At 57.0% G+C, this 27,761-nt stretch overlaps 2 protein-coding genes across 14 annotated transcripts in view; one reads left to right on the top strand and one right to left on the bottom strand.

Moving 5' to 3' along the window:
- Window positions 1-18,363, top strand: part of PKD1 (polycystin 1, transient receptor potential channel interacting) — an 83,913-nt gene extending 65,550 nt beyond the window's left edge. For 6 of the 8 annotated variants that reach the window (XM_041401396.1, XM_041401399.1, XM_041401397.1 and 3 more), the window contains 25 exons: window positions 189-333; window positions 1,154-1,756; window positions 2,198-2,354; window positions 2,622-2,874; window positions 3,395-3,590; window positions 4,202-4,372; window positions 4,668-4,811; window positions 5,265-5,475; window positions 6,375-6,501; window positions 7,144-7,260; window positions 7,411-7,460; window positions 7,609-7,811; window positions 8,308-8,407; window positions 9,010-9,128; window positions 9,533-9,735; window positions 10,201-10,395; window positions 10,614-10,753; window positions 11,337-11,464; window positions 12,092-12,257; window positions 12,803-12,928; window positions 13,085-13,259; window positions 13,711-13,998; window positions 14,304-14,438; window positions 14,708-15,022; window positions 15,328-18,363. In XM_041401396.1, the coding sequence (XP_041257330.1) occupies window positions 189-333; window positions 1,154-1,756; window positions 2,198-2,354; window positions 2,622-2,874; window positions 3,395-3,590; window positions 4,202-4,372; window positions 4,668-4,811; window positions 5,265-5,475; window positions 6,375-6,501; window positions 7,144-7,260; window positions 7,411-7,460; window positions 7,609-7,811; window positions 8,308-8,407; window positions 9,010-9,128; window positions 9,533-9,735; window positions 10,201-10,395; window positions 10,614-10,753; window positions 11,337-11,464; window positions 12,092-12,257; window positions 12,803-12,928; window positions 13,085-13,259; window positions 13,711-13,998; window positions 14,304-14,438; window positions 14,708-15,022; window positions 15,328-15,882 (5,022 nt within the window). In that variant the 3' untranslated portion in view covers window positions 15,883-18,363. The other 2 variants (XM_041401400.1, XM_041401401.1) reach the window with 2 other exon arrangements.
- A 694-nt stretch (window positions 18,364-19,057) lies between these two features.
- Window positions 19,058-27,761, bottom strand: part of TSC2 (TSC complex subunit 2) — a 33,523-nt gene continuing 24,819 nt past the window's right edge. For all 6 annotated transcript variants that reach the window (XM_041401402.1, XM_041401404.1, XM_041401403.1 and 3 more), the window contains 10 exons: window positions 26,127-26,287; window positions 25,217-25,701; window positions 24,400-24,475; window positions 24,072-24,158; window positions 23,632-23,818; window positions 22,644-22,783; window positions 22,365-22,443; window positions 21,710-21,801; window positions 21,348-21,446; window positions 19,058-20,804 (listed from right to left, as the gene is read on the bottom strand). In XM_041401402.1, the coding sequence (XP_041257336.1) occupies window positions 20,637-20,804; window positions 21,348-21,446; window positions 21,710-21,801; window positions 22,365-22,443; window positions 22,644-22,783; window positions 23,632-23,818; window positions 24,072-24,158; window positions 24,400-24,475; window positions 25,217-25,701; window positions 26,127-26,287 (1,574 nt within the window). In that variant the 3' untranslated portion in view covers window positions 19,058-20,636. The remainder of the gene's footprint in view (window positions 20,805-21,347; window positions 21,447-21,709; window positions 21,802-22,364; window positions 22,444-22,643; window positions 22,784-23,631; window positions 23,819-24,071; window positions 24,159-24,399; window positions 24,476-25,216; window positions 25,702-26,126; window positions 26,288-27,761) is intronic.

Raw genomic sequence — 27,761 nt, 5'->3', positions numbered from 1 at the left:
TGTCATGGGAGGCAGATGGAAGAGTCTTGGGGCCACCAGCAAGTTGCTGGCCACTGTCGGTGTGGGCAGGGCAGCCTCTGCTGGACCCTCCCAGGGGCACTTCCAGTGGGAAAAGGTCTCCTGAGGACAGAGCCAGCTGGGCTTTCCCTGGGCTGCTCCTGCTCTGTCAGACGCTGGTCCCTTTGCAGGTGGTGAGCAAGGAGCTGGTGTGCAAGTCGTGCCTGACAAGGACCCTGAACAAGCTGGAGACCATGATGACCATTCTGCAAGGGGAGACCACCCAGGGCACGGTGACACCGACCGGCATCGCCGACAACATCCTCAACATCACAGGTGAGCCTTGTGCTCTGGGTGGGGACAGGGGACAGGCTCAGGGGCAGGAGCAGGCTGAGGGGAGCTTTCAGGCTCCCTCCTCTGCCATTTGGGCTTTGCCCCAAATTTTTAGGAAGCTGCATCTGCCATTTGGAGTGTGGCATCCCAGCCCTCTCTCCTCCCTGCGCTTTTCCCAGGGTTGTCCTGGCTTTGGCAGCTGCTCTGTGGACATTTCCATCTGACAGTTGTTAATATAACCCACTAATACTCCTAATAAGCTCACTAATACACCAGGGGATTCTCTTTTTAGTAAACAATGAGTAACAGCTATGGCTTCCAGATGCTTGTCTTCCTGGTTGGTGTCCAAGGAGGCTGTCAAACCTCACTGGGGCATCTGGGAGCACTGTGTGGAAATTCCCACCTGGGTGACCTGGGGGGAAGCAGAGACACCTTCTCTGCACCCCTTGTTACCTCTGCACTCCTTTCTGAGCGTTGTGCACTTTGTAGTGCAAAAGCTTAGGAACATATGTTTGTTTTATCCATTCCCTCCCTGTTTCCTGAGCTGTGGTTCTCTTCACTACACAGGAGGGAAATCAAGTGTGTGGTGATTAGGTATTCCTCACCAAACCTGGGAGGTGAGAGAGGCTGCAGGAACTGCTGACAGCTTTGCTTTTAGCTCTGGGCTATGAACACTCCAGTGGGGAAGGTCGTGTGGAGAAGAACAGTGAGAAGACAGCAAGGAAAACCTTGTCTGATTGCTTTGGGAAGGTGTCAGGTGTTCTCCTGACTGTAGCACTTATCCAGGCTATTTACCACTTCCTCTTCGTTTCTCTCCTGGCAGGTGACCTGATCCACCTTGTCAATACAGTTTCACAAGAATCCAAGCCCCAGGAGCTGCTGGCTGATTCCCACAATTTGCTGCTGGCTCCCAAAGCCTACAACCTGTCTTCCAGCCTGATGCGAATCCTCATGAAATCCCGGGTGCTGAACGAAGAGCCCCTCGAGCTGGTGGGAGGAGAAATTAAGGCCACAGGCAAGAGGTCTGACCCCTTTAACCTGCTCTGCTACGAAAACACACCAAACTGCCAGTTCTCCATCCCCCAGGCCTTCAACTCCACCCTTTCCAACCTGACGGATGTCATCCAAGTCATGTTCCAGGTGGACTCCAATCCCTTCCCTTTTGGCTACATCAGCAACTACACCGTGTCCACCAAGGTGGCCTCCATGGAGTTCCAGACACACAACGGGGTGCAGATCCCCATAGGGAGCCTGGACTCTGAAAAAGCCATCACTGTGATGGTCTCAAACAGCACAGAGCCCGAAAATCTCGTGGCTGGCACTGAAGTCATCGAGGCAAGAACGTCTGTGAACCTGATTGTGATCATGGAGAGCAACAACAGGGAAGCAGGACTGCACTTTCAGCTCACCTACAGAGTCCTCAATGGTAGGGCAGACAAATCCATCTCTTTTTTAGTGGGAGAGGAGGGCTGGATGTGAGAGATACCCAGTTTGGGGGGATATGCTGGGTGGCAGCAGCAGGTTCCACAGTGCATGGTCAAGGTTCTGGCTGTCCTGGACAATCTCCATGTCCAATGTCATCCTTGCTTGTGGGTTCTGGCCCTGAGAAGCCTTTTGCATTTCCCAGCCCTTCTGTTGAGCCACATTAGCTTTGGAAGTAATTGCCCAGTCCCTCTCCCAGGCAGGCCCAGTGGTATCCAGTGCTCAGGGATCCTCTGAGGTGTGCACTGAGGGAGCACAGTCTGGAGAAGCATCTCCCACAGCTCTCTGCATTCCTTCTTCCCTGAGCCCCAGTGCTGACAGCACGCCTGTGGTTGAGCCTGCCAGGGGTTTTTAAAGCCCTTTCTGTTCCTTCCCCTCCCCACAGAGCATTACCTGGCCAGTGAGCCTGAGCCCTTCATCATGGCCTATCTCCATCATGAGCCCGAGCCCAACGAGCACAACTGCTCTGCCTCTAAGAGAATCAGCCTGGATGCCCTGGCTGGAAGTGACCACAAGCTCTACACCTTCTTCACCTCACCCAGGTAAGAGCAGCCTCCCTGGTGGTCCTTGTCAGCCTCAGGCTGTGCTGTGGATGTGTGTGAGGGGTGCTCAGGTGGTCTGTGGAGCCCCTGAGTACCTGCACAGCCAAAGGGTGTAAATTACACCACGTTCACTGGGCTTTTCCTCCTTTCTGAGTGCATCCCTGCCCCTGTGGCTGGAAGTTTTCCATGGGCACACCTCCACCAGAATGGGGCTGGTGTCCCTGCAGGAGGCAGGGGAGTCATCTCCTTGCTCTTTCCCCTCCCCAGAACGGATGACCCCATCCAGAAGTACTACCTGAACATCACCAACCACTTCAGCTGGTCGGCAGTGGAGGTGACCCTGGGGCTGTACACGTCCCTGTGCCAGTACTTCAGCGAGCAGGAGAAGCGCTGGAAGACAGAAGGAATTGTCCCCCTGGAGGAGACCAGGCCAGACCAGGCCGTGTGCTTGACCCAGCACCTCACAGCCTTTGGGGCCAGCCTGTTTGTGCCCCCAAACTCTGTCCAGTTCATCTTTCCTGTGAGTACAGCAAAGCAGAGGCTGTGCAGTACTGTCACACGTAGGACGGGTTGTTGTCACCTGGAGCAAAGCCATAGGCTCCTGTTGGTCTTATGTCCAAGCTGGCACCAGCACAGGCATCTGGGAGCCTTTGGGAGGTGCAGACGGGCACAGCTCAGGGGAAGCTGTGTCCCCTGGCTGGGAATGCTGGCTGGAGACAAACCTTTGCAGATGGCTTTAGTCCTTGGCCCGGACACCTCAGACTGTGTCTACACAGTGTGTCTGCATCTTAGGGAGATGCCAAAGGTTCCTCCCAGCTGTCAGCCAGCACTGTTTGATCCCAGGGAGCTGCACCTGCCAGCTGCTCCCTGCTTCCCAGGAGCATCCAGCTCTTCCTGGCTGTGTCCCTGTGACGTGAGCAGGAGCAGGGAGCCCCTGGCAGCTGCTGCTGCCGGCTCTGCGGGGCCACGACCAGGAAGGAGGCAGGGAATGGGAACGGGATCCTCCTGGCCTTGCCTTTCAACACTTTTCTCTTCTGCAGGCTCCAGGCCCAGGGCTGAACTACATCGTGCTGCTGACGTGTGCTGTGTGCTTTGTCACCTACTCGGTGGCCGCGCTGATCGTGCACAAGCTGGACATGATCGACATGAGCCGCGTGGGGGTGATCCCCTTCTGCGGCAAGAACGGGATGTACAAATACGAGATCCTGGTGAAAACGGGCTGGGGCAGAGGGTCAGGTGAGCCCTCACCCTGCTCCCGTGCCTGGTTCCCAGGGGGACACCTGTAGGTCACCTGAGGTCCCACCTCAGCACGTCGCGCTCTGAATGCTCCCCACAGGGCCCAGAGCTGAGCTGCAGCTTCAGGCCAGGGCTTCCCACAGCATTCCCAGGTTTTATTGTGTGATGATAGGGCAGGTCAAGAGAATGGTTTGGGTTAGAAGGTTCCTCAAAAACCTTCTGGTTCCAAACTCCTGACATGGGCCAGGATACCTTCCACTAGCCCAGGCTGCTCCACTCCTGGCTGTTGTAGTGGGACAAGCAATGCTGCTGGAAGGAACCACCCAGGAGAGGAATTCCCCCATCCTGCCTTCCTTGCCTGGGCTGTGGTTGCAGAGGCAGAGGTTGTTCCTCACTTCTGACCCCCTCCTCCCCAGCTGCCCCTTTGGATGGCTCCTTTTGCTGTCCTGCAGGATCCATCACTTTGTTCTGAATCCTTCCCAGCAGCAGGCAGGCACAAAGTCTGGCTTCCCTTCACGGGCTGGTTTGTAGATAGAGCTGTCACAGGCAGGGCTGGGGAGCAGCTGCACCTCGGGTGGGCTTCCCTGAGGGAGCCCCTTCCTTCCCTGCAGGCACCACGGCCCACGTGGGCATTGCCCTGTACGGGGTGGACAACAAGAGTGGCCACAGACACCTGGACGGGGACAACGCCTTCCACCGCAACAGCCTGGACGTGTTCCAGATCGCCACGGAGCGCAGCCTGGGCAGCGTCTGGCGCATCCGCATCTGGCACGACAACAAAGGTGGGACAGCGAGGGGCCCGTGGTGACCCCTGGAATGGGGGGAAACACTGTGGGGGGACTTAGACTGGCCATGTGCCAGACACAGAGGATGCCACATGCTGTGCGCTGTGACCATCAGTGTCACCTCAGGGTGATGTGGCCGTGCCACGCTTCCCTCATGGGTCCTGTGCAGTGCCCACCGGTGACAATCGTGTCACTGCCCCACTGACAGTGCTCGTGTGGCCCCTCAGCTTCGCAGGCTCACTCAGGGAATGTGTGCCATGAAATAATTCCTTTGTCCCCCCGCCCTGTTCAGGCCTGAGCCCCTCGTGGTACCTGCAGCACGTCATCGTGCGGGACCTGCAGAGCAGCAAGAGCTACTTCTTCCTGGTGAACGACTGGCTCTCGGTGGAGAGCGAGGACAACGATGGCCTGGTGGAGAGGGAGGTGTTTGCTGCCAGTGAGTGCCCCACATCCCCTGGCTCCTTCTCACCCCTGTACCCCTCCTTTTCTCCAGGCCTTTCCCAGCTCCCTCAGCCGCTCCTGGTGCTCCAGCCCCTTCCCCATCTCTGTTCCCTTCTCCGGACACGCTTCAGCCCCTCCAGCTCTTTCTTCTTGTGGGGTTCCCAGAACTGACCCCAGGATTGGAGGTTCCTCAGCAGTGCCCTGCACAAAGGCATTGCTCTGGGGTACAAACCAGGTGCCATTGGCCTCTTGCCCACCTGGGCACAGCTGGGCTCACGTTCAGCTCCTGTCCTTGCCAGATCCTTTTCTGCTGGGCAGTTTTTCCAGCCCCTCATCCTCAAACCTGGAGCACTGCACGGCGAGGGACCCTGTGGGTGGAGTGTGGGTACTCTGGAGTTTCTGGGATGGATGTGGCTGGCTCAGCGGGGTCGTGTCCCTTTGTCCCCAGGTGAGAGCGAGCTGAGGAGCTTCTGGCGGATCTTCGTGGCGGAGCTGCAGCGTGGCTTCTTCGAGAAGCACGTGTGGCTGTCCCTGTGGGACCGCCCGCCCCGCTCCCGCTTCACCCGCGTCCAGAGGGCCACCTGCTGCTGCCTCCTCATCTTCCTCTTCCTCTGCGCCAACGCCGTGTGGTACGGCGTGGTGGGCAGCGTCCACCTCAGGTGTGTGCATGGCAGTGTCCATCTCAGGTGGGTTAAGGGCATGGTGGGCTGTGTCCACCTCAGGTGGGTGCATGGCAGTGTCCATCTCAGGTGGGTTAAGGGCATGGTGGGCTGTGTCCACCTCAGGTGGGTGCATGGCAGTGTCCATCTCAGGTGGGTTAAGGGCATGGTGGGCTGTGTCCACCTCAGGTGGGTGCATGGCAGTGTCCATCTCAGGTGTGTTTGGTGTGGTGGGCAATGTCCACCTCAGGTGTGTGCATGGCAGTGTCCATCTCAGGTGTGTAAAGGGCATGGTGGGCAGTGTCCATCTCAGGTGTGCCCATGGCGTAGTGGGCAGTGTCCATCTCAGGTGTATTTGGTGTGGTGGGCAGTGTCCATCTCAGGTGTGTCCATGGGGTGGCCCACCCTGCTCAGGGCCCTCCTGCCTGTCCCCTTGGGGCAGGACACATCTTCCATCTGCTGGGAAGAGCTTCCTTGCTTGTGCCCTGGGTGTGCCCTCCCCATCCTGAGGAGTCTGGGACCAGCACATGGACGATGGATGACCAAAACCAGCCTGATTTTGGTTTTCAGGCCCATTTCCTTCTCTGCACATCTGGAATTCCTGGTTGTGCGCTTTTGCAGGGCCCTCCTGCCTGTCCCCTTGGGGCAGGACACATCTTCCATCTGCTGGGAAGAGCTTCCTTGCTTGTGCCCTGGGTGTGCCCTCCCCATCCTGAGGAGTCTGGGACCAGCACATGGACGATGGATGACCAAAACCAGCCTGATTTTGGTTTTCAGGCCCATTTCCTTCTCTGCACATCTGGAATTCCTGGTTGTGCGCTTTTGTCTCCTGCTTGCTTTCCTGGCGACCCCAAATGCTCCTGCTGACACTCTCTGTGGTCCCCCTTGCCTCCCTGCAGCAACGTGGCCGTTTCCAGCCTGCTCCCTGTCAGCGTGGACACGGTGGCTGTTGGCCTGGTGTCCAGCCTGGTGGTTTACCCTCTCTACCTGGTCATTCTGTTTCTCTTCCGGATGGCTCGTGGCAAGGTAAGGTGGGGGGGATGGTTGCAGGCTGCTCAGGTGGGTGGGTGGCACCAGGTTTGCTTTTGGGATGCAGAATTCTGCCTGTCCTGGGACCCCACTCCTCCAGCTGGGCTCTGCACTTGCCCCCTGTGCTGCATCAGGGCCAGACCCTTCCCTGGCCTCTGCCCCCCTCGCTGAGCTCAGATCACTGCTGGCCTCTGTCAGTGCCCAGGCACCAAAAAGCAGATTTTAGAAGCTGTTTAGGCACTTCCTCCCTCAGGATTTCAGCGTGTGTGACAGGCACCCAAGTGCCCAAGGCAGGAGCCCAGGAGCTGCTCAGTGGAGCCTCTCTGATGTGTGCCCTGGGCACAGCTCAGCTAAGGCAGCTGGGCAGGGATTAGCTGGGGATTTACCGACTAGTTAAGCACAATTAGCAGCCCCATTAAGTACTGCAGCCAGCTGCTTGGGGACTGATGGGCAGCTAATGTGGCTGATGCTGCTGAGAGCACACAGGAAAAGCTTTCAGACTGGGGGCTTGTAGCTGGGACAGCCTGGGTGGCCCTGGCTGTGGCACGTGTGGCTACAGGTGTCTGGGAGGCAGAGGAGGATGGGCAGTGGCTGGTCTCAGTGGCAGTGTCACCTCTGTCCCTCCGGTGTGCCCTGCAGGTCTCCATCAGCCGCACAGTGACTCACTCGGACCAGCAGTCCCTGGAGATCGACAACTACCTGGACTCCTCCATCCTTGACAGCTCCTTCCCCACCTTCCCCGGGCTCCAGGCAGAGGTAACTGCTTCCCTCCCCGCAGCTGGGCAGGCTCCTGGAGGTGTGGGCCCGGGGCTAAGAGCAGCTCAGTGACCCCTGATGTTGCCAGCCCCCTGCTCTGAGCAGGCACAGAGCCGTGTCGTGCTCCTGACACTTCCCTGTTCCCCACAGGCCTTCTCTGAGCAAACCAAAACAGATCTGTTCCTGGAGGACTCCAAGAGGTGAGTGGGTTTCTGGAGATGGAGCATGCAGCACTTCAGGCTGTGCTTGGCTGGGCTGGGCTTGGCTCCCAGAGCTGTTTCTGCAGTCCCACAAGTTCCTTTCTCTCCTCCCCTTGTTCCTGATGCCCCCATTCCTGTTTTCCCACAGCCTGGTGCCCTGGCCCTCCAGCGAGGCCCTGCTCAGCTGGCCAGACCTGCTGAGTGACCCCTCCATCATGGGCAACACCATCCAGAAGCTGAAGAGAGGCCGGGCCAGCCGCCACCTGGGGCTGGAGGCCCCGCTGGCCACCGAGGAGGACACCTTGTCCCTTGGCATCCACCAGGGACAGCCCCGCTACTTCTCAGCCTCAGGTGAGCCCCCCTGGCTCGGGCAGGGCTGCTGCCATCACCACTGGCTGAGCTCTGCAGGGCAGGGCAGGAGGGTTGGGTCTGCTCACTGGGGTTTTCAGTCTGGAGAAACAGAAATCCTGGTGGGCAGCAGGCTGGGAGCCAGGAGAGGTGTGTTCCTGTGGGAATGCTGCAAGCAACCAGCACTTCCTCACTGGTTTCAAAGCCACATCCTGTTCCTGAGGCTCTGGAAGTGGCTGGAGGAGGAGAACTTGGCCTTCTGAGCCAGCAGTTCTCTGCCCAACTCTGTGGCCAAGCTGGGAGAGACAGGAGATGGAGGACAGGGAGCAGGGGAGGGCTGTCCCAGGGACAAGGACATGGCTGTGATCCTCCACCCCAGCTCCCCAGGTGGCTGAGCCATGCCCCAGGGACAAGGACATCACTGTGATCCTCCTTCCCAGTTCCCCTGGCTGGTGCTGGGGGCTGAGCTCCTGCCAACACTGTGCTCTCTCTTTCCCAGATGAGGATCTGATCCGGCAGATCCTGGCAGATGGAGCCAGCGGCATCTCCCAGGACCTGGGGCCGTACATGAGGGCAGAAACAGATCTGATCTCAGGCCTGTGAGTGTCTGGGGAGCAGAGCCCCACGGGGCCAGAGCCTCCCTCACACCCAGCTGGGCTGAGCTGGCTCTGGGATGCTCTCGCAGGTCACTCTGTCCCTGCTGGCCATGACTCCTGCAGCCCCCACAGCCACAGCTCCAGGAGGGCACTGCCACCCTGCCAGGAGCCCCCTGGAGCATCCCCTAAAGCCACAGGTGTGTCTCCAGGAGGGCACTGCCACCCTGCCAGGAGCCACCTGGAGCATCCCCTAAAGCCACAGCTGTGTCTCCAGCAGTTTTGGGCAAAGTGCTGGGATGAGGGCTCCCTCCATGGCACTGATGAGAGGGAGAGGGGGATTCTGCCCAAATCTCTGTAGTGTTACCAAGCCCAGGACACCCTGAGCAGCACCCCCAGGGCTGGCAGCCCACCAGCCACTGCAGAGTGGCCAGCCAAGGGAGGGGAGGGACTGTCCATGAGACACACAGCAGTGTCTGTGCCTTGGGGACGTGTGTGATGTCCCAGCACTGTTGCTGGCACTGCAATTCATCCCCCTTGGTGCCAGCCTGCTGAGCACAGTGGCAGCAGTGGCACAGCTCTCAGCAGGCTCCCCCTGTGCCTGGCAGGTCCAGCGTGTTTGGGGACAAGGTGGAGACTGTCATGATGCACAGGCTGAACGACAAAGGGCAGAGCGTGGCACCTCCTCCCAGGGAAGTGAGCAGATCAGCCAAGTCCACCTGGACAGGTACCAGGGCTGTGCCAGGGGTGTGAGGGGACGGGGCCCATCCCACACTACAGCACCGTGGGGTAAATGATAAATAAAACAGAAAAGGAGCCTTGGGAAGGGCTGCTCCCTGCCTGGGATATCACTGCTCCTGCCAGCTTCTCTTGGAGCCTGGATCTCAGTAAGGCCTGGGCCAGCACTTGTGCTGTGGCAGTCCCTGCAGTGTCCCCTGGGGAGGCTCTGCTCCCTCCTCCCCCAGTTGCTCTGCTCCCTGCACCCTCTGCAGCCAGCAGTGCTAGAAATGTGTGGGACGGTCCCAGTCTCTCCCAGGGCTGGATGGGTGCTGAGCCCAGCCCCTGCTGTGCCCACGGGGACCTTTGCAGCGATGCTCACACTGCTCTCCCTCGTTCTCCTGCTGCTCCCAGTTGCAGACCAGGCGTTCAGGAAGCGCCTGCTGCCGCCCTGGTGCTCCCTGCTGGCTCATGGCATCAGCCTCCTGCTCCTGGCCGCCGCCGCCGGCGTCTCCGTGTGGATCGGGGTGGGCTTCTCCTCCAGCGTGGCCCTCATGTGGCTCATCTCAGGGATATTCAGCTTTCTGGCATCGTTCCTGGTCTGGGAGCCCCTGAAGGTGAGCGTGGCACAGACCTGTATGTGAGGTTAACTTGTCCAGCTGCTGGTCATGGAATTGCTAAGGTGGGAAAAGCCCTTTAAAATTATCAAGTCCATCAGGCACCACCCCTGTGTTCTCCACTGAGCCATGTGCCCAAGTGCCACATCCATGTGGGTTTTGAACACTTCCAGCCGTGGTGAATCCACCCCTGCCCTGGGCAGCCCCTTCCTATGCTTGACAGCACCTTCCACAAAGAAATCTGGTCAGAGTGGACACTGAATGGTCTCTCCCATCCCCAAATCCCTCAGGAAGGGTAGGATGTGGACACCAGCGGCAGTAGGAGAGGCAGGGCTGGTGGCAGGGCTGGTGGCACTTGGTTTTGAAGGTCCAGGTAGGAGCTGTGCCATGCTAGCTGTGCCAAGGAGCTGCTGGAAGAACCTTGGCACAGCTCCCTGCAGGCTCAGCACTCTCCCTGTGCCCCAGGTGCTGCTGGAAGCCCTCTATTTCTCCCTGGTTGCCAAGAGGCTGCACCCAGAGGAGGATGACACCTTGGTGGAGCAGCCCTGCGTGGAACACGTGTCCGAGAGGATCAGCAAGGTCCGGCCCCCGCAGGGATTTGCCCTCTTCCAGGCCAAGGAGGAGGCCAGGAAGGTCAAACTGCTGCACAGGATGCTCAAGGTGGGACATCTCCTGCTGCCTGGTGCCCAGGGCTCACACACATCTGAGAGTGGGTCCCCCCAGTCTGGCTGGGGTGCCTGAGTGCTTGGCTCCAGCTCTGCCTCAGTTTCTCAGCCTCTGGCTCTGATCCTGTTGCATGGCCATGGAGAGCACTGCTCTGCTGCAGGATTGGGGTCCAGCCCTTCCATGCAATCCCATTTTTACTCTCTGCTTCCCAGAATTTCCTCATCTACATGATGTTCCTGCTGGTGGTCCTGCTCACCAACTACGGCGACGCCTCCCGCACCAGCCGGGCCTTCCTCCTGCAGAGCTCCATCAAACAGCAGCTGGGCAGCAATGACTTCCTGCTCATCAAGAGGTGCCTGCCAGCCCCTGGGGGGGTCAGGGGGGTCATCTCTTGGGCTTGTGCTCCACAGTCTGTCCAGTGAGAGGTTCCTTGGTGCCCGTGTGGAGCTGGGCACTCCACAGCAGCGAGCAGTCCTGTTTGTCTCTGTGGTTCTGCTGCTCCCCTGGAGAGCAGAGGGGCCTCTGGGGATTGAGAGGTTTAATTTCTCTGAGGTTTAGTGATTTCCCCAGTGGGCAGGGGCTGTGGGAGCTGGTGTTGATCTTTCTGGAGCTGCTCTAAAGCACAAGAGTTTCTCTGTCTCCAGATTTTGCAGCCTCAAGTTGTAGCCATGAACAAGGTCACGAGAGCCAGAAATGACATCTTGGCCAGAGCCTGCCTTTTCTCACTCTGCACATGAGTTTAACTGGATTCAATTTTCCCAGCTGATTTTCCACACCCCTGGGAGCTCCCAGCAGCCCAGTCTGTCACTGGGGTCACTGGGCTGAGGGTGTGTCCCTGCAGAGCCCTGGGCTCTCTGTGCCCATCAGTGTGGCTTGTTCGTGCCCCAAAGTCCCCGGAACCTTGAGTCAGCAATCTCACACCTTCCCCCCTGCAGGTCGGATCAGTTCTGGGTGTGGATGTCTCAGGTGTTCCTCCCTTACCTGTACAACAACGGCTCTGGCCAGGAGAGCCACAGCACCACGCTGGGGACGGCGCGGCTGCGCCAGCTCCGCCTGCAGGGAGGTACGAGGCTCAGGGAGGGCAGGGACGGTGGCTCCGCTGTCACAGTGCCAGGTGACACTCCTGGAGGGATTAAACGGGCAGCTCTGGGTGCAGCTGGAGCTCAGGGGAGGCAGCACAGGTTGGGCAGGCAGGGGTTCTGCTCTGCGGAGATGAGCGGTGGATCTGGATCGTGGAATGCTGGAATGGTTTGGGCTGGGAGGGACCTTAAATCCATCCAGGGACACTTCCACTTCCTGGCCTTGGACACTTCAAGGGATCCAGGGGCAGCCACAGCTTCTCTGGGCAGGGAGGATTCCTTCCCAATATCCCATCTAAGCCTGCCCTCTGGCAGTTTGAAGACAGGGATGTATCCAGGGACTGGAGTGCAGGTCTCCAGTTACCCAAGGCCGGTTGGGATGTCTCTGTTTTCCTTCACTTGTACCCAGCTAATCCCTCTAACCTGGAGGCGTGGCTGTGTCATGACTCCTAAATTGGACAGCTATTTTTATTATTAACATCCATCCTTTCCTGAATCCCTGACTTGTGCATGCCCATTCCCTCACCCTGGTGCGCTGGTGGGGATGAGTGTGGAGGGGTTGGGAGGGAAGGTGAGCTCTGTGGTGGGCTCACAGAGTGGTCTCATTGCAGCTGAGTGCCAGCAGAGTGCCCAGGACATCCTGCAGGGCATGGGCAGTGCCCAGAGGAGCTGCACTGACCAGCACAGCTTTGCCACTGCTGACTATGGAGTGGGCTGGGAGAGCACAGCCAGGAACGGGACGGCGGCGTGGGCACACTCAGCACCCGACCTGGCAGGGTAAGGGCTGCCCTGCCTGCTCCCACCCCTGCTCCCACCCCTGCTCCTCCTCCAGGGACCCTTACAGACCTCTCCAAGGCCTTTTCAGGTGCCCTGGGTTGTTCCCAGCCCTCACTTCAGCCCCTGAGCCTGGCAAAGGAGGGATGGACATGGCAATTCCAAATGGCCTGAGCAGCAGCGCCGTGCTGTTCTGGGAGCCAGGAACTGGGGTTCAACTCTGCTCCTTCCAGGGCACACACAGGGCAGGGGAGCCCAGCACCCCAGATTTCTGCTCCAGGGGTGACAGCAGGTTGTCCTGCACCCTGGGCAGGACATAAATCACACTTGGTTTCTTCTCTGGTGTGTTCCCAGAGGCATCATCTGCATGCAAGTGTGGGCCACCACAGGGTTGGGAGCACTGAGGTGGATCAATGCACCCCTGTAACCTGTCTTGTGAAATAAATCCTGAGGGGTAGGATCTGCATCTGCACACTGGATCCTGGCCTGCCACACAGGAGAGCAGCCAGTGTCCTTCAGCCTCGCCCACGGCTCCTCTTCCTCTGCAGGATCTGGTACTGGGGCTACATCTCCTTCTACGACAGCAGTGGCTACGTGCAGGAGCTGGGCCCTTCCCTGGAGGAGAGCCGGGCTCAGCTGGAGTTCCTGCAGCAGCACACCTGGATCGACAACATGTGAGTGTGGCAGGCCAGAGGGACTGTCCTGCTGTCACCTGGGCCCCTCAGCAGTGCTGCTGCAGTGTCACAGGGGCACAGCATCCATGTCCCACCCAGCAGTGGCCCCGGAGCCGGTGCTGTCCCAGCCCCTGAGCTGCTGCTGTCCCCCTGCAGGAGCCGGGCAGTGTTTGTGGAGCTGCTGCAGTACAACCCCAGCGTGGACCTGCACGTGGCCCTCACCCTGCGCCTGGAGTTCCCTGGGGCTGGCCAGGCCATCGCTGCTGTCACCATCAGCCCCTTCCCCCTGCTGCGGCTCAGCGGGGGCGTCACCCTGCAGCTCCTGATGATGGTCAGTGTGAACCTCCCCTGCACCCCCTGCCCTCTGCTGGGGGGCTCTGGGGACCCTCACCCAGGCTGGTCACTGTGGACTCCAGCTGCTGTGCCTGAGGCCACTTGTCCCCACATCTGTCACCCTGCCTGGGTGTGGTGTCAGCAGAGCCCTCATCCCCTGGGCACTGCCACCTTGCCACAGGGGCACTGGGTGTGGGCACTGGGGGCCTTCAGGAGGGGTTGGGGGCTGCATGAGCAAGGAGGGCAGGGCAGGATGCAGGGGGTGCTCCAGGTGTGCAGTGGTGGAACTTGGCCTGGTTTGGGGGAGTTTTGTCCTGGGGTGCTGCAGGGTCCCCACGTGCAGCACAGCAGTCAGGGCTTGTCCTCTCATCTCCTGGTGACTTCTCCATTCCTCCTCTCCTGGTAACATCTCCATCACCTCTCCTGGTGTCCTGTCTGTTCCTCCCCAGGTGTTCCTCATGCTGTTTGTGGTTTACTTCGTGGTGTCAGAGTCTCTGGCCATCAAGAAGGAAGGCAGAGCCTACTTCACCCTGTGGGGCAACTACCGCCAGTGGCTTTTCATCCTGCTCACCACGTGCACCGTGCTGGTGCACCTCAGCCAGGCCACCCTGGCTGACCAGCAGTGGCTCAGGTACCTCAGCAACCGCAGGGGCTTCACCAACTTCTACCAGGTGGCCTTCCTGAGCTCTGTCTTCAGCAGCCTGGCCGCGTCCCTCCTCTTCCTCCTGACCGTGCAGGTACGGTGGGCTGGGGGAGCAGCACGTGGGTGCTGGGTGCTTTGGCCCTGCTGTGCTGGTCACCCCTGCACAGCCCTGCCAGGGGAGGGGGTGGCAGGGAGGCCACCTGTGTCCCTGCTGGGCACTTTGGGTCTCTGAGGCCTCTGGACCGTGATTCCCTTGGGGAATTCAGTTAGATGGTTCTGTCTGGAAGGAACCTGCAGGCTAGGGTGTTTGTGCTCTGCTGGGGTTTGGGTTTCTCTTGTGTTTGAGAGACCCATCCTGGGCTGGGGGTGTGTCTGTAACTCCCTCCTCTCCCCTCCCAGGCTGCCCAGCAGCTGCGCTTTGTCCGGCAGTGGTCAGTGTTTGGAAAGACCTTCCAGAAGTCCATGAAGGAGCTGCTGGCTGCGGGGGTGGCCTTCGCCCTCCTCCTCCTGGCCTACGCCCAGCTCGGCTTCCTGGTAAGCACCCCTGTCCCCCTCCCTGACAGAGGGGCTGCTGGTGGTCCTGCTGCCCCTTTTTCCCTCACCCTGGCATGACGTGAGCAAAGCCCCTGTGTCCCCTGGGCACTCTGTGCCCATCCTGCCACCGGCACCTTTGGCCAGGGGCTCTCCCTGTCCCAGCCCATTTGTGGACCATCCCTCAGGGCCCTTTTGGGAGGGGATATTGAGGGTCAGGGGAACACTCTGCTGCTGCTCCCATCTCACACATCTCCTCTGTCCCTCCTCAGCTCTTCTCCTCCTCCTCCGAGTCCTTCCGCAGCGTGGGCAGCAGCCTCCTGCTGCTGCTGGCCCTCCTGCGGGGCAGCGCCAGCCTCCGGCCCTGCCTGCCCGAGGCCTCGGGGCTCTACTGCCTCTTCTGCACCTCCTACGTGGTGCTGGAGGCGTGGATCGTGCTGCGGCTGCTGGCGGTGGTGCTGGTGCACAGCTACCGCGAGATGCACTTCGAGCTCTACCGGCCCGCCTTCGAGCCGCAGGACTACGAGATGGTCGAGCTGTTCGTGCGCAGGCTCAAGATGTGGATGGGCTTCAGCAAAGCCAAGGAGGTGAGGCCAGCCTGGGGGCTCCGTGAAGGGCACAAAGCATCACCCACCATCCTTAGCCTTTCCCTGCCTCTGGCTGCTTCCTGGCCAGTGAGGGCTGGAGCAGTGACCACCTCTGGGGGCCCAAGAGAGATGGGGAACTGTACAGGCATCAGCTGCCCATTCTCAGTCCCCTGTGGCTTTATCTGGGATCCAGCCCATGCCCGCCCCATACCAGGAATGGCTGGGAGCAGCTCTGGAGCTGTTTGGAGTGTTCCCCCTTCCCAGCTCCTGCCCTAACCCTGCCCTTTTCTCCTCTTCCCTCCCAGTTCCGGCACAAGGTGAGGTTCGAGGGGATGGAGCCGCTGCCCTCGCGAGACTCCAGCGACTCCAAGTCCTTCCGTGGCCCCACTCCCAGCGCCGCCTCCGACAGCTCCAGGACCTCCACGTCCTCCAGCCAGCTGGACGGGCTGAGCCTCGTGCTGAGCGCCCGCGACAGCCTGGAGGTGGACGCCGACATCCAGCGCCTCCTCTCCCTCTTCGAGATGCTGCTGGCGCAGTTCGACCGCGTCAACCAGGTGACGGAGGACGTGTCCCGCATCGAGCACCTGCTCGAGTTCTCCCGCAGCCGCCGCGCCCGCCGGAGGCACCGCGGGCCCGAGGGGGGCCCGGGCAGCTCGGAGCAGGGCCCGTCCCTGGAGCTGCCGGCCACGGAGCCGCTGTCCCCGCGCTGTGCCGGGGCCGGGGCCGTGCCCGTGCCTGGCCGGCTGCTGCGGGCCAGCCGCGGGGTCAGCGCGGCCGCGGGGACAGCGGGCAAGGCCTGTGCGGCCAGGAGGAAACGGCCCCTGCGGGCCAAGAACCGGGTGCACCCCACGGTCAAGTAACGGGGGTGCGGGAGCGATGCCCTGGCAGGGCTTTGTTGGGTGGGCTGTGCCCGCCCGGAGCTGCCGCGGCGGCTGGGCCGGCCGGGCACAGGGGCGCTCCGGCCACGCCGCTGGCACGGCCACTGGCCCTCCAGAAGTGGCCCCATGGGAGCGTTCCAGGGGTAAAGGTGGAAGGGGAGAAGGCCGAGCCTTTCCCCGGGGCGTGAGCAGGTGCAGGAGATGCCTGCGGGCTCACAGGGAGCAGCTGGGGCTGTTCGAGGGCCCCGGCTGCAACCGGCCACAGGTGGGACTGGGGTGGGCACAAGGGGACGGGACAAAGCTCTCCACCTTCCCTGCTGGCTGTGCCGGGTGGGAAAGGGAGAGGAGAGCCCCAGGCCTTGAAGGTTTGAAGCGAGTCTTGGATTTTTGTCGACCAGACGCACTGTGGAGGAAAGCGACAGCTTTCGAGAAGGTATTTAACCCACCTTGTTTTTTAAGCATAAATAGATATATAGAGAAATGCTATCTACACCCAGAGCAGTTAATTTCCAGTATTGGCTACTTTTATCCTCCAGAAATTGGTACTATTATTTGTATTTAAAGAAATCCAATATTTAAAACAAAGGACATTGCAGCGAGCTGGGGATGAGAGACCCCTGGGCTGCCTCAGCCACCTCCCAGCGTGGGGTTCCCAAACTCCCAGCGTGGGGTTCCCAACGTGCTGGTGTCACTGCGGTCCCCACCTGCCCTGTCCCCCCGCCGTGGCCCCGGGGTGCAGGCGCCGCTGGCTGCTTGGCTTCTCTAACCCAAGGAATGTATTGCCCTAAGTATATGTATTTTTTTTTTTTTTTGGTTTACTTGTTCCTATGTACTGCCCAGCACTTTAAACAAGGCTTTCCTCGGCTACCAGTGACACGTGCGAGCTAAGAATGGGATAATATATCACAAAAGCAGTATTTTGTTTGTTTAAATCATAAACTGAAATGGGCAGGGAGGAGGGGAGCGCAGCCCCAGCTCAGGCAGCAGTGCCAGCGCCTTCTCTGGGCACAAAGGAGGCAGGTGAAGCCCTGAGGGAGCTTTTTTTGGGGTCCCTCCAGCCCTGCCAGCTGGGATTCACCATGTGCTGGGCTGCAGCTGCTGGGCTACAGCTGGCCTGTGCCATGGGGCCCCCCCAGATCACAGCCTGGGGGTGCCTGAAGCCCCCCCAGGGGCTGCCTTCCTCTCCTCAGCCCCATTTCACCTTATGGCTATTGTAAGTAATTTATACGGGGTTTGTTTGGTTTTTAAATGTATATATTTTTGTATGTTTGCTATATTTTCATAGCATCGGTACCGTGTTTGAAACATGTAGATAGGAGACAGAACACTATTGTCAGAGTTATTTAAAGGATGTATTAAGTGCTTCTTCCTGGGAATGTCCCGTGTATATAAGGATTGGGTGTCTGTGTGTGTGTGGTGCGTGTGCTCTCCTGGGCTGGCTCGGGGCAGTGGCCACAGGTGGATGGGGAAGAGCCCTCCGTGAGTTCCAGAGCCTGCTCCATGCTTTGGACAGGTGAGAGGGTGGAAGGGAAGGCTGAGGGGGCAGAGCTGCAGGGCAGGGAGGCTTTTCCAGGTGGAGAGAGGGGGCTCCTAAAGCACTTCCATTGCTCCATCCCCCGGCTGTGTTGGATACTTGTGAAGATTTCACTCCAGCATCCCTGTGCTCCCTTGGCCATGTGAGTCAGGCTGGCTGCAGGGGGACACTGGCTGCTCTGGGGTGCCTTTGGGACAGGTCTAAGGTACCTTGGGAAAACTCAGGTGCTGTGCAGGACAGATGTTGTGGAAAGGTTGCAGAGGGATGAGGGCAGAAGACAAGGGAGGTGGTGCTTGGTCAGCATGGAGGTGTTGGAAGAGCAGAGGGCGCAGAGGAGTGGAGTGCAGAGGGGAGAAATGCAATCCTGGTAACCAGGACAGGGGGGAGAGGGCAGAGAGGGGCCCAGAGGGCAGGAGTGGGCAGGGAGGTGCCTGCAGCAGGCAGAGCCCACAGCTGGAGGCTGAGCTGGAGCTGGGACCAGGTGCTGGTCAGCTCTGTGCTCAGAAAAAACCCTGGTTTCCAAGCCAGAGATAGAAAGCTGTTTGCCTTGGATTTTTGTTTAACTTCCCAGGCAGCACAGCACCAGGCTCAGCTCTGGCACGTTTCCATGACTCCTTTTTGGTGACAGTGCCATGTTCCCAAAGCCAGGCAGTAAGAGGAGCAGTGGTGAGGTGTCCCAGAGAGCTGGGATGTCCCCAGGGCCCAGGGCTGGAGTCCCTCCAGCTCCAAAGCTCCTTTCCCCACACACCTGCCCTGGCACAACCCATCTCACCTGTGTGGAGCACCAAGGGTGTAGATCCAGCCACTCCAAGGGCTCTCTGGGAATATTCAGTGATTGAAAGGTCCCAAATAAACCAAGCAGGTCTTGGAAGTCTCTTGAAGAGCCACAAAGTTCAGTTCCTGATGGTCAGTTAGGAGGTTGGGAGTAGGAGGGAAGCAGGGGCCAAAAAGTTCAGTTCCTGATGGTCAGTTCTCAGCTTGAGTATCCTCAGAAGAAGTTGGGAGTAGGAGGGAAGCAGGGGCCAGCAGGGCCCCAGATGTTTTTGAGCAGCCATTCCTAAGCTAAGGGGCAGCTGGAACAAAGATGCTCCCCAAATCCATCTGGATTTTTGTTCCCAAGTGCCTGTTCCTTGCCCTGCGTGCGTGTGAGTGAGTGTGACTCGGCGTGTGTGACTTTTCCAAGTGCTCCTGCTGATGCCAGAGGAGCAGAAACGGGATCAGACAACTGCCCTACTTCCCTGAAGTACGGAGAGCAGCTCTGCCCCCCACAGTCCCTTGAAAAGCCCAGCCCTGTGTGGTGGGCAGCACCCACAGCTTCCAGCACTCCCAGTTCCCCGTGCAGCAGCTCCTGTGCCAGCTCCAGCAGTGTCCCAGGGTCCCCTCCGTGTCCCAGCTAGAGGGATTCAGTCATGGACTTACACCCTCACAGCAATAAACTTGACTCAAAGCCCATAAATCCCCCTGAATGTATATTTTTGTGTCTGTAGTCACCGAGAGATGGTGTCTTATTTATTGCCTTGAATCTCACAGTGATGTATCAGGATCAAGCTGCTTAAGTGAAAAATGAGACCCCCATGCATTCGTTCCAAGGGAGAGGGAGGGACTTCTGTAAGTGCCTTATTGTTTCTAATTTTTGGGGTTTTTTTAAAAGAACAATGATTGTGACCAAAATGCCTACAGTTCCTGTCTGGTCAGCATTTCACTGCAAACAAAAATGGTATTTTGTAACTGTGGGGATGTTTCTTACAAAGTGACAAAGTCAAATAAACACTTGACTGCTAAAACCTGGCTCAGGTGGTTTTGTCCTGCTCTAGATGCTCCTCTCCACCCCACCCTCATTTCTCTCTGCAGCCATAATTTTAATTAAGGTCTCCTGCACAGCACAAGACACTTCCTAAGATCCTCCAGCCTATCAGAGCTGGTGTTAATGAATGAGCTCACCTGTGGTCACTGAGGGTGGCACAAGGACAAAGCTGGCCAAGTCCCCTCCCCAGCACAGAGGGAATATCCCAGTCCAGGACTGGAACACAGCCAGGAATCTGTGTGTCCAGCACTGGGAGGAGTGGGGGTTCCATCAGCAACCCAGGCTGGGAAACTAAACCAGGCTAGGAGGAAGGATTCATATTGAACTTTCCCAGGACATCAAGACCACACTGATCAGACAAATATTTCATTTCCTTTATGACTCAAACACAACAGACACTTGGTGTTCCCACACACCTGCACAGGCGAGGGCTGTCCCTTTGTCCCCTCACCTGTCCCTTCACAGTCCCACATTGTGCACATTGCACTTGTCTTCATCTCCCTGCTGGCAGCCATTCCCAAAGCCACGCTTCCCACTCACGGACCAAGCAGGAGATGAAGTTCTCACAGTATAGTCCAGCTTATGAGGTGCCTCCCAGTTGGGTGCTGTAGTGTCTGGTGCCCTCCTTGCCTCAGGACGGGCTGCAAGTCCCATTCCAGCTGTGCCCACCTGCCCTGGAAGCTCCAACTGAGCTGCTTCAGTCTCCCCTGAGAGCCCCCCTGTCAGGGAATAGGCAAAACTCGTGGGGAGATGATGCCCCAAGACTTGTCAGCTGTCAAAAAAGGATTTATCAGGTGCATGGGGAAGGGTGAGACACCCCAGCATTCCTGCAACCAGGAAAGTTCTGCAGATGGCCAAAATGAAGACAAACTTTGGGAACTTAAGCAGCATTTTGGGCAGGAGAGAACTCTTAACTCTTTCCAGAGTTGGCAGCAGAATGAGTCAGAGCCTGAAGAGTCCAAGTGCTGACAGCCCTGAGGTTCAGGGAGGTGCTCAGAAATAGCAACTGCATTTTCAATACTAAATATTTCATTCCCAACAAAGTCCTCAAAAATCCCACAATTCCTGTACCTTCACATGAGGATGTGCAGAATATTATCCTTTGCCTGCTTCCACCAGGAGCTGGTATGGAAGGAGTCCAAAGAAAGGTTCTGCAGGGAATTTCCCAACACAGAAGCTTTGAAACAGCTCAAATCAAACCAAACACGGTGGGTTGGTCCTCTGGGAGCTTCTGCTGGGGGCACCCAAAGCTCCTGGCAGGTTCAGGGCCAAGTCCACATGCAAGGAACAGCCAGGCTGCACCTCCCATCCCTGTGTCCATGCAGGTGCAGGGATCAGCAGGCAGGGAACACAATTCCACGGCCTCAGTGTCCCTGCAGGGACACCCCGAGCCTGGCCCTACACGAACTCGGTGAAGTCGTCCACGGAGGAGATCAGCCTCTTCCTCTGCCCCGTCTCGTAGGTGGGAGGGGGGTCCTGGGGGATCTGGGGAGGGGGTTTTGTGGGGGCAGAGGGGTGCAGCTGCAGGGGAAGGCCAGGGCTCTGGTACTGTGTCTCTTCACGGAGCTGAAAGGCAACGGAGAGCAGGTGAGCTCCATTCTCTCCAAAATTCTTCCAAATCTCAATCTGGGCAGGGCAGGTTACCAGGACATTCTGGCAGTGCCACTCTGTGTCCAGGTGTTGGACATCAGGAGGAATTTCCCCATGGAAAGGGTGGTCAGGTACTGGAAGGGGCACAGGTTTGGAGTCCCCAAGGAATTCCTGGAGGTGGCAAGCTCCGGGCTGGGGACAAGGTGGGCATTGGACACAGGTTGGACTCGATGGGTTTGGAGGGCTTTTCCAATATCAGTGATTCTGGGACTCCAGGATGAAGCTTCCCAAAGCCCTTACTGCCAGTGAAACTGTTTGACATTGCCACACTTGAACTGGATGATCCTTAAGGTCCCTTCCAACCCAAACTGTGATTTCATGACCAGCTGGATTCTAAGCTCTGTACACACAGCCCTCCTCTCACTCAGCCAGTTCTGACAGCTGGTTTCACCTGCAGCCTCAGCTGCAGGAACAGTCTCAGTCAAGCCCAGTCCCACCCCTGAGAGCAGCTGCACTCACCCGGTGCCGCAGCCTCTTGATGTGGCGCAGCCTGGCGATCCACTTGGAGGGGTAGGTGTCCGTGGGGTTGGATCTGCTGTGGTGGACCTGGGAAGCCATCTGGGTTGGGAAGGTTGGGGAGAAGCAGGGAAAGAAAGGAGCCACATTAACATAACCACAACAATAAAATTAATCACAATTTTCAGAGCAGTTTGACAGCAACCGCAATCCAGCTCTGAGTTAGCACTGTTCAGGTGCCAACTCTGGCTTCAAGGTCAAGTAGCAAAGTTGTTTCTCTGCTTCAGCAGGCCCTGCCTGTTTCCTTGGAAGCCAGTGATGGGCCAAGGCAGCAGCTGGAAGCTCAGGGAGCTGGGGGTACTCACGTTGGCGTGCAGGGCCATCTGACGGGCCACGAAGGGCAGGTTCTTGTCAGAGATGATCTTGGCAACACTCGTGTCCACCAGACCCTCCATGTCTTTAGTTTAAAGGAATAGGAAAAGAATTGTCTTCAGACAGTTAAGAAGCCAAAGGTTGCCAGTAACTAAATACCTAAGTCAAAAAATAGGAAAAGAATTGTCTTCAGGCAGTTAAGAAGAAGCCAAAGGTTGCCAGTAACTAAATACCTAAGTCAAATAAACCTGAGGAATTGTATCAGCCAAGTCCCCACAAGCTCCACAGCTCCTGCTCTAACAGAACCTGCTCTGCAATTCTGGCTCCCAAATTCTGGCTGCTCCATAAAGGTTTGGGGAGAGGCTGCTGGGCTCTCACATGAACCAAGTGTGAGCCAGAAACACCTGTGGTAAAACTGCTGAACCCTCCATGTCCTCCAGCATTCCCAAGCAGCTGTTGGAGGGAGGGATCTGCTCTGCTGCTGGCACTGGATCCTGAGCTTGAACACAGCATGAGCAATCCAGAGAAGGTACATGAGCTGGGCAAACCCAGATCTAACTGGGCAAACTGGTTCCAGAGGGCTTTTCCCTGAAGTTTTAACTTTTGAAACACAAACCCCCAGCACAGCACGGGCTGAGGAATTCCCACCTTTCCGGCACTGCAGCGTCACCAGGTTACAGTCGTAGTCCAGGGGGGTGATGATCACATGCACGAAATTGAACTGCCCCTGAGGAGAAGCCAGTGAACCAGTCACAAACATTTCCCTGGCAGCACTGTGGTTTGAGAATGCCATAAACACACACCAGCGAACCCACCAGAGCCAACAGTTCCCCCACAATCCCCACAGTTTTTAGGGTAACACCCACACACACGAAGGTTACAACCCTGAGCTCCTGCTGTAACACACCCACGAGGAAAATCCCCTACCTTTATTGTGCCCAGCTTAAAATCCTCTCCAGAATCATTGTAAACAATGGAAACAAAATCATTCCCCAGGTGCCTCTTCTTGTCACAGCGGTACTTATCCAAATCCTTCGTGGGCATCAGAGTAGCAATGTGGAAAATGGCTGGAGAGGGAACACAGAGATCCTTAGGCTGGGCTGGGGAAGCAGCAATGGTCACATGCCAGTAATAAAAACACAAACTGTGCTCCCTCAATAGATTTGTCCCTGTTTGTGACAGCTGAATCCAGTCCCACTGGATGCTCCAGGGGTCCCTGGAGCACAGAGGGCAGCAGCCAGTGGGAAGGACCACAGCAGCACAGGGAGGAGACCCTGGGTTAGGGAGGGAAGAGGCAAAAGAGCTTAAACCAGGAGTGAGCCCTAAGTGAGCTCTGCAGAGCCCCAGGGAGTGACCTGCAACCACCCCATGGAACTGGACTCCATGTGATGAACACAGAGCTGTGCAGAAAAATTTGGGAAGTTCACCATATCCTGCTGGATGCTGGATGATTTCTGCACTGCTTGGTGCTGCAGGAGCTGGGTGACACTGCAGTGACATGAACCATGTCCACAGCAGTGACACCCCCTGCTCTGAACTGCTCTTTAGAGAATCACAGCAATATTGACACCACCCTCAATGAACAGCTTTCACAGCAGCTGGGGACAGCAGCTGAATCTGCAAACCAAACCCTGCCAGCCTTTAAAGAGCTGATAATTTCACAGATTTACCGAGCAGATCTTTTCACAGAGCAGACTGTTTTACAGAGCAGACCACTATAAACTGGTGTGACCTTTTTTTTTGTTAAGTAAGGCAGGTATGGTTTGGCCTGAACTTTATCACATGGCTTGCAGAGCTACCAGAGAGAACAGGAGGGGATCAGAGCCCAGCACATCCTCACCACCTCCCTGGATAGCAACAGCACGGAAGGCAGGTCAGTTAAGGTGAGGAGACACCAACCACCCTTCCAGCTCACCTTGCATGATGTCATCGTGCCAGCAGTAGGTGAACTGCCCATCCTCCCCACACACATCCAGGCCACCCAGGTAGATCTTGTCAGGCTGGCAGTCCTTGAGCTCGATGAGCTTGCCCAGCCCCGTGAGGAACTCGGTGTAGCGGTAGGAGCCGTGCTCGTTGGACAGGATGGCAATCTCGTTGTTGCTCTGGGACACAGGGACATGCCACGTGTCACACTCAGTGCCAGCAGCACTGCACCAGCACCACAGACCCTTCCTGGGATCAGGTGATTGCCCTCACAGAAGGGTTTCATGCGGGCGCCGATTTTTAGCACAGGAAATGAAGGAAAAGGAAGGCTGCTGCAGGAACAGGGCAAATCCCACGGCTGGAGCAGGGAAACCCCAGAGCTGGAGAGGTTCCCAACATCCCACAAGGATTCAGGCCCCTGCACACACTCACCTGGCCCTCCCCAACGTAGAGCACTGCAATCTTGTGTGTGTCGTAGGATGGGATCTGATCCAGGAGCTGCACCGACCTCTCAAACGTCTGCAACCAAAACAGGGACCCCACCTGAGCAGCCTGGGAGATCCCTCCCAACCCAAACCATCCCAGCATCCTGCCAGCTTCAAATAATCCCCTCCACAACCCCAGCACAGAGACCTCCCACCTGTGTTTAAAGGAAACACCTTTAAACTGCAGCACCTGAGCTGGATATTTGGGATTATTATCTGAATTCCAAGAAAGTCATGAGGTTAAAAATTAAGGATTTATACAACTCCTTGCCTACCTCATTTGGCAACAAGAGGGGTTTGTTGTTTTCATCACCAAAGAAGGGGGAGTGGTACAACTGTAAAAACACAAAGCTGAAGGAGAGAGGGAGGGAAAAGTCTGTTACCATAAAAATTAAGCCAGTTTTGATCTGTTGGAGGTAAGAACATTATGTACAGCAGAAAAATGGCAGGAATTAAAATGCTAACAGGGTATTATTCATCTTTTAGAGACACCCTGAGTGCCTGGACTACCTGCAGTTTGCAACAGACCCCTGTCAGAAAAACAAAGATGTGTCAAACAGCAGCAGCCACACAAATTCCCTGTTCAAAGGCAGGGAATGGAGCAGCAGGAATGCACGCCACAGCTCTGGGGACATTTCTAGACTCTCAGACACATGATTGTACAGACATTTGCATTTTACCTGCACTCAATCAGATGAAAATTGTCTCATCATGCAATTTAGGACAGCTAACAATACCCCAGGTTCAAAAAGCAACTATTAAAACCCTTCTTTTCCTTCTTAGGATTTTGCACATTGTATTTCTTGAAATGCAGAACTAGCAAACCCCGTTCACAGCAAAATTAACCCTGGGTAACCTGCGGTCAAACCACAGCCCCTAAATGAAGTACATCAAGCACAGGAGGAAACTACCCATCTATTCCTTTCACCATTTGGGAGTCCTGTCTCCTAATCCCCAAATTCACTCGGTGGCAGTGCGCTCAACAGGTCTGTATCAGCTCCTGAATAAAGCAGGTAATTAATTTTTTAATCAGATGCTGCGCAGCCGCCCGCGAAGGAGCCCTGATGGAGCAGCTCAGGGCCCTGCACCCACCTGGGGTTTATCCCAGGGACTTTCTCCGCGTTGGACGCTGCCGCCCTGCCCTTGAAGGCGTCTCTGTCGATCCTCTTGCCCCTTCTGGACGGCGCGGAGTCGGAGATGGTGTAGCCCCGTGGCCGGTGGCCCGAGGGCGAGCGGGGCGAGGTGACAGCGGCGGTGCCACCGCCCGGCCCGGCGGCCCTGCTGTCGTCCCCGCGGCCCAGCCAGCCGCCCAGCCCTTCCCCTTCCAGGTTCCCCGACTGGGATTTGGATTTCACTTCCGTGCTCAGCCTCCGCGGCACCTCCCGCCCGTTGGCGTCCTTGAGCACCTCCTGCAGCGTCTGCAGCTCCGGGGAGGAGCTGGACTTGCTGAGGGGCTGTGAGGGCTGGAAGGAGAGCTCCTCCAGCGCCCGGCCCTCCTCACGCCCGATGGGGATCCCGCCCTCCGCCAGCTCCTCCGACTTCAGCGACTTGTCCTCCTGGCTGGACGTGGAGGAGGACTGAGGGAGGGAAAAAAAAAAAAAAAAAAAAGAGAAAAGATTAATAGTTTTAATGGAATCAGAGAATCCCGGAATGGTTTGGGTTGGGATAGACATGAATGCTCATCTCATGGTGGCTCCAAGCCCCAGGGGCAGCCACAGCTGCTGCCAGGACCTGCCACCCTGCCGGGGAACGATTCCTTCCTTTTTCTGACAGCCAGAATAACAGCTGACAACAGCAAGGCTCAAGGCACCCCAACCCTTCCTAAGAAAGGTGGGCAGGAAGGAGCACAAAGCAATGCGGATCGAGGTCCCTGATAAACCAGGATTTTCCCCTGAACGCCCCCAGTGCCATCAGCGAGCAGTTTCTGAGGGTGCCATGAGGGAGTTCACGGCCAATCCCCGCCATGGCTGTCACCCCCTGCTCGCCCTGCGCCTGTCCTTACCCTGCTGTACGAGTCCTGAGCTTTTCCAAACCTCTCCTCGCTCAGGACATGCTCGGAACACGAGGTGTCCACGTCCTCGCTCTCGGGGGACTCGGCGGGGGACTCGGCCTCCCTGAGCTCCATGTCGCCCGGGCTGCCCTCCTCCAGCACCACGGCGGATTCTACGGAGACACGGGCACGGGAGCTGAGGAGAGGGGACGGGGGACAGGCCCCCCTCCTCTCCTCTCCTCTCAAGCACCAGCCTTTTCCCTACGGGATCTCAACGGAAGGCCATGCCGAGTGAGCGCCCTGGCATCTCTGGAAATGTCAGACTCGCTCCCGGCTGCCCTTTTTTCCAGGGAATAAATCACCTCGCCCTCACAGCCTGCCTCGGGCCAAGGAAGTGCAGCTGGTTTTTCCAATTGTTGCTGATGGACAACGGGGCACGGGATGAGGAAACGGGAACTTGGACGTGGGTTACCAGGACAACAGGAACCACAGAGATGTAGGGAAGTGTGGGATCAAAGCTCACTGGAGACATCAGCTCTCAAAGGGAGCTTTTCTTGTACTGAGATGCAACGCTCCCGTGCCTTGAGGCCTACAAGGAGATAAGAAATTTTCCTAGGAGCCATTTCCTTGCAGTTTGGCAGCTTTCCTAGAACATCTCGGGAGAAGCAGAACAATTCAGCCCTGAACATGTGGAAGGACGAGAGCAGGGGTGACAGAGGCACTGGTGGCATCTGCTCAGACACACAGGGAGTGGAACCACACTGACAAAAAAAGCTCCGTGGAAGCCCTGCCTACGTGGAGGATTTAACCTTGGATCTGCTCCAGGCACTGACCACAGGGATGAGTCTGACCAAAGGCTCCTCCTGGCCTTGCTTTTTGTCCTGAGGAAAAGGCTGGAGAACAGGAGGCTTCCCATTATGCACACAAGGGACTGGAAGACCAATCTGAAAGGCCAAGATTTGTTTTCCAAAATAATAACAATAAAAGTAATAAAACCAAAAATTAGCACACACAAAAAATATAAAGAAAATCAGCAAAATTAAAAAAAAATATATACAAAGAAAAAAAATCACTAAAGCAGCTTTTCCTGGATTGATTTCAGCTCGCAGGACCAAAGTTATTTCAAAGAAGCAATTAAGAGTTAGCATTGCACACACAAACCTTCTAAAAATACAAAACAAACCAAAAGGAACCAAAACAACGTGCTGATCTGGTTAGCTGTCCAAGCCAGAACACACCTGCAGATACCCAGTGCTGCCAAGCTCCCCTCCTACACCACTGCCAAGATTGCTGGTGCTTTGAAACAACCCAAGCACTAATTATTCCTTAGGTGGGAAGAGAATAACAGGAGCAGAGGGGAGTACAGAAAAATATTGAACTGCAGCACCTTTGTGTTGCTTTGAGAGGGCTCTGACAGCAAGCAGCAGCAGCTCAGAACACCCCACTGCTCTGCTGGGAGTTTTCCAGTGAAGGAAAGAGGCAGAAAGACATTTGAACCCTCTAATTAAAATCACAAAGCATTGCTGGTTATCAAAGCAATGCAGGTGTTGTGCTCACAAGGTGTGTAATTTGATCTCCACTTCATTTAATTATGAAATAAATTTTACTGAAGTGGAGAAAGATTTTACGTTGTTATAGAGCTTCTAA

The sequence above is a fragment of the Onychostruthus taczanowskii genome, unplaced genomic scaffold (assembly GCF_017590055.1).
Source record: "Onychostruthus taczanowskii isolate IOZ18803 unplaced genomic scaffold, ASM1759005v1 scaffold19, whole genome shotgun sequence".
Classification (NCBI taxonomy): Eukaryota; Metazoa; Chordata; class Aves; order Passeriformes; family Passeridae; genus Onychostruthus; species Onychostruthus taczanowskii.
This window is presented reverse-complemented; position numbering and strand designations above follow the sequence as displayed.